The sequence below is a fragment of the Brachycentrus maculatus genome, unplaced genomic scaffold, assembly GCF_059751285.1.
Source record: "Brachycentrus maculatus isolate JH-2025_06_01 unplaced genomic scaffold, ASM5975128v1 h1tg001091l, whole genome shotgun sequence".
Classification (NCBI taxonomy): Eukaryota; Metazoa; Arthropoda; class Insecta; order Trichoptera; family Brachycentridae; genus Brachycentrus; species Brachycentrus maculatus.
In genome coordinates this window covers 8255-12511 of record NW_028281796.1, presented here as the reverse complement: position 1 = coordinate 12511, position 4257 = coordinate 8255, and the positions used below count along the sequence as shown (strand labels likewise).

General features: G+C 37.0%; 1 protein-coding gene across 1 annotated transcript; it reads left to right on the top strand.

Annotated features, from left to right (window-relative positions):
- Positions 1–6: 6 nt before the first annotated feature.
- Positions 7–4015, top strand: LOC148299548 (protein madd-4-like). The gene is made up of 5 exons (XM_088275948.1): positions 7–102; positions 915–1074; positions 2899–3064; positions 3723–3871; positions 4007–4015. The coding sequence occupies exons 2-5, from the start codon at positions 916–918 to the stop codon at positions 4013–4015; spliced, it is 483 nt and encodes a 160-aa protein (XP_088132074.1). The 5' UTR covers positions 7–102; position 915.
- The last annotated feature ends 242 nt before the right edge of the window (positions 4016–4257 follow it).

The window sequence follows — 4257 nt, the reverse complement described above, 5'->3', positions numbered from 1 at the left end:
GAGTACAGTTCAAATCACAAATGGACTTGGTGAAGAGAGCAATTCCGTTTTCACTGATCAGGAACGTCTGACAACAGCGAATGGGAAAAATTTGGGTTTTCGGTAAGAAAAAAATATAATTTAAAGTAACTGATTCACCATCACACCGCTCCTCTGCAGGGGTAGGCAGAGAGGATAAAACACCACACCAATGTCGTTGCAAATGATCTATGCCTCTTCATGTATCTCCTCCGATTATTCCAATTTATTAATCCAACTCGTGACCTGACCACCCCAAGAAATTTTAAATACCTTATTATGCCAAGTTTCCCACGGCATTCCTCTGCTTCATAGGAGCAGAAATAATATACCAACCACATTGTATATTATTTATTTGTTTTACTATCCTTTCTTTAGAATGGTAGCCCAGCGTACTGACCACTACAGTACGGAGGTAGAGTTCACGGGTTCGATTCCCAAGGGGGAGTCAAATAAACATAAGTGATGTTTTCACTCTAATATTTATTTAATATTACCCTAGACTGGTACCTGAAGCGGGGGGCTGATCACCTTTCGTTCGTGGGTTGACGATCAAGATAACACTGCGTTTATATGATGCAGTGCCCTATGCACCATTGGGGTGCGGATAAGGGTTTGATGATGATACTTTCTTTACTCATTCGATTCACATGCCCAAACAGGGTTTCGTCATTACCGACATCATCAGACTGATAGGAGGTTAAACTAAGCTCTTTATTATATACAAAACAAGGCAGGGGTTCAAACCATGATTCTGTATAAAAAAATTCTGACAAAATGAATGAATTGAAAAACTATATAGGTAGTTGTTATTTTCACAGTTCCACCAAGAAATATATATACAATATATCACTTTTTTTTTAATATGATCAATAACTTCAATTATTTTTCTACAGAATGTCGACTAACAGTGATGAAGACAGCCTTGGAACCATAACGGTTCTCGGTCATGGGAAAGCTGAGAACGTCATGTTCGAATGGGCGATAACAGATTGGTCCAAGTGCTCTGTCACCTGCGGAGGAGGGGGTTTTCAAATGAGAGCTGCTCATTGTATGGTACGTAATATCACCTAACTGTAATGAAATATCATCCACCCAAATGTATTTAACCCTCGATAACTTATCTATATTTGTAGATACATAGTAACTTAACATTCAACAAGTGGACTACGCAATTAAAAACGTGAAAATTATCAAAAGAATTTATTCAAAATAGTAACTGGTTACATGACACTAAATATTAGTTTATTAGGAATGAATGTAAGAGACATTCAATAATAAATCACTATTCTGTAAACAAAGCCTGGCGGGTGCGTGGTGCAGGGAAGTAAGTGCACTTGACTTCTTCGGAGAATAGCTTGTCGCGTGGACGAATGTTTAGTTATCTAGAGTTAAAAAGACAATGCAATGTCCATGGGTTACTTTGTAAGAGATATGGTCTTATCACCATATCTCTCACAAAGTCATAGTTTTTATTATACTAGTATTATGTAACACATCTCATACAGGGCCGATCAAACGTACGTTAAAGGTGGAGACTGACCGGAGCATTTGGTCTTAACGTAACACGTTACGATGCGAGCATTCGTATAGTCAGTACAGCGAGCCGAACACTCCATCCATAATTTCGGATGCTCGCTGATGTTCGCCGCGAGCGATGTTACGACATTATGTTACGACGAAATGCTCCGGTCAGTCTCCACCTTAACAAATATGGTCTTATCATTATATCTCTCACAAAGTCATAGTTTTTATTATACTCGTATTATGTAACACATCTCATACGAGGCTGATCAAACGTAAGTTAATGAGTGACGCTGACGTATTAAGGGGTAACTCGCAATTAGGATGCGATCGGCAGGGGTCGTCGTCTCTGCGCACAATTTTGTTTAAATATTTATTTTAAATAAATAAAATTTTACCAATATGTATTTTAAAAATTATTTTACCTTTCAATAGCTCTTATTTTTATAACCATATATTAATTTAGAAAAAAAAAACATATTTTTTCAATACAAAAACGGTGTTTTAAGAAAAAAACAATAACGTTGAATGTCACCCATGTTTAAAATTTTGATTTGAAAAAAATGGATTTTTTTTAATTTTTCCAATGAAAACAAAAAGATAAATCAAAACTTATGTACAATATCATTATGTTTTATAATATTTTAATGTTTTATAAACTTTAAATAATAATACACTAATAATACACAATCAAAATAATATTTTACTAAAAAGTGGTTCCATTAGTTAGAATGGGATAGTCCAGAGTTATATTCTTATAATAAAGCTTTAACGAAAATTCAACAGATGTCACTGTAAGCCTTAAATATCGCAATGTAAGCACAACAAAAAAACAGTCTCCCGCCATAGCAGCAAAAAAATGGTAATTGTGATTTTGTAGAACTCCATTTATAAATTGAATATTAAAATCACACACTCATATTTAGAGTCCACAAAATTGTATTTTATTAATAAAAACACATGAAAATAAAATTTGTGACAATTATTTCGCCTTGTTCTGGCATTTTCAAACTACTGCTTACATTCTCACCTCAAACGGTAATTGGCGGACTGAAGACTGTAAAACTTGCCCCCCGAATTCTTCAAACCCTTATCCGCATCCCGATGGTGCATAAGGCACTGCATCACACAAACTTAGTGTCATCTTGATCGTTATTACATAAATGAAAGGTGATCAGCCCTCCGCTTTAGGTACCATTCCAGGGTGATATTGAATAAATCTTAGAGTGAAAAAATCACTTACATTTATTTGATCTCCCCCCCCTGGAAATCGAACCTCCAGAACGGTAGCTGAGCGCGCTGACCATTACACTACGGAGGTGGACAAATAAGATAAAAAGACATTTTTGTTTATAGGTCCGACTAGAGAATACAACTCAAGATGTGGAGTCCACTCTGTGTGAAGATGCTGGCTTGGCATCTCCACCAACCATACAAAAGTGTGGCCAAGAAGATTGTCCATCGTGGCTCTTCAAGGAGTGGTCATCCTGCAGCACTGCACGTTGCTTCGATTGGAATACAGGTATATTGTCAAACCTTTATCTTAACCAGTGATTTCCAATTAGTTTTTCCTGCGCACCACTTCAAGAAAGACCTCCAGAATAGAAGAATAGAACGCCACACCACTCTGTCTTTGCAAACATTCTTCGCCTCTTCCATATCCATGCATCTCCTCATACATACCCGCTGATTATTTCGACTCCTTGCATGACCGTTTTCAAAAATTTTTATACCTGATCATGCCAAGTTTTTCTCGGTCTTACTGAGTAGTGTGGTTGTCAATAATGGGTAGGATTGGTGAATGTTACACGTATGTAAAGTGTCATTTAAACCACCCTATGACGGTCCTCAGACCCGTAAATGCTCACACTTCCATATTCCTCTTCATCTTTGATAAGATGTCAAAAAATAATGTATAACTTCATTCGCTTTATAAATTTGTTATACCGTTCTTTCCTCTCTCATTCAATCCACATGTCCAAACCATATCTCAACACCTTTCTTAATTTTATTGATAATGCTTATTTCAGCTTTGCATTCTTTCCTTATTTCAACATCAGAACATCTATCGTACATCTCATTTAGAAACCGCTTTTTGGTTGTCTCACTTTTCACTAGTATTTATTTAATTCTTGATATGTATTAATTTCTTAATTCATAACTGTCGTTTTTTTTTTCAGCAATGCAAAGGCGAGTGGTGGAATGTGTTGGATCTGGAGGAGTCGGAGTTCCTCCTTCTCTGTGCCCTCAGGAGCAGCGGCCGCCACACAAGCAGGAATGCTACAATGACAAGTGCAAGGGAGTGTGGAAGACAGATCATTGGTCTGAGGTAACTACTTCTTCTTCCAGGCTTCATCCAAACTTATCGTCTTAAAGACTGTTGAGGTCAGCTCTATTCGTCCTCCGATTGTACGTCCTTCTATCTTATACAACGTCACATTCAAATCATGGTATTTTTCTGCAGCATCCATGAATTTTTTAGGTCTTCCTCTCTAGACATTTATGTCTTTCGAGGAAGATCCATGTTCTATGAGCCCATACCATCTCAATTAATACATTCATTTAAACCCTTATGCGCACCCCAATGGTGCATAGGGCACTGCATCATATAAACGCAGTGTTATCTTGACCGTTTACACAAAAAGGAAAGGTGATCAGCCCTCCGCTTCAGGTACCAGTCCAGGGTAATATTGAATAAATATTATAGTGAAAAAT

Bases quoted from the DNA above. Each gene is read 5' to 3' on its own strand.
- LOC148299548 (XM_088275948.1), top strand. From the start codon at position 916: ATGTCGACTAACAGTGATGAAGACAGCCTTGGAACCATAACGGTTCTC. The intron at 1,075-2,898 runs GTACGTAATATC...TTTTGTTTATAG, and splicing joins TGAGAGCTGCTCATTGTATG to GTCCGACTAGAGAATACAAC. The intron at 3,065-3,722 runs GTATATTGTCAA...TTTTTTTTTCAG, and splicing joins TTGCTTCGATTGGAATACAG to CAATGCAAAGGCGAGTGGTG.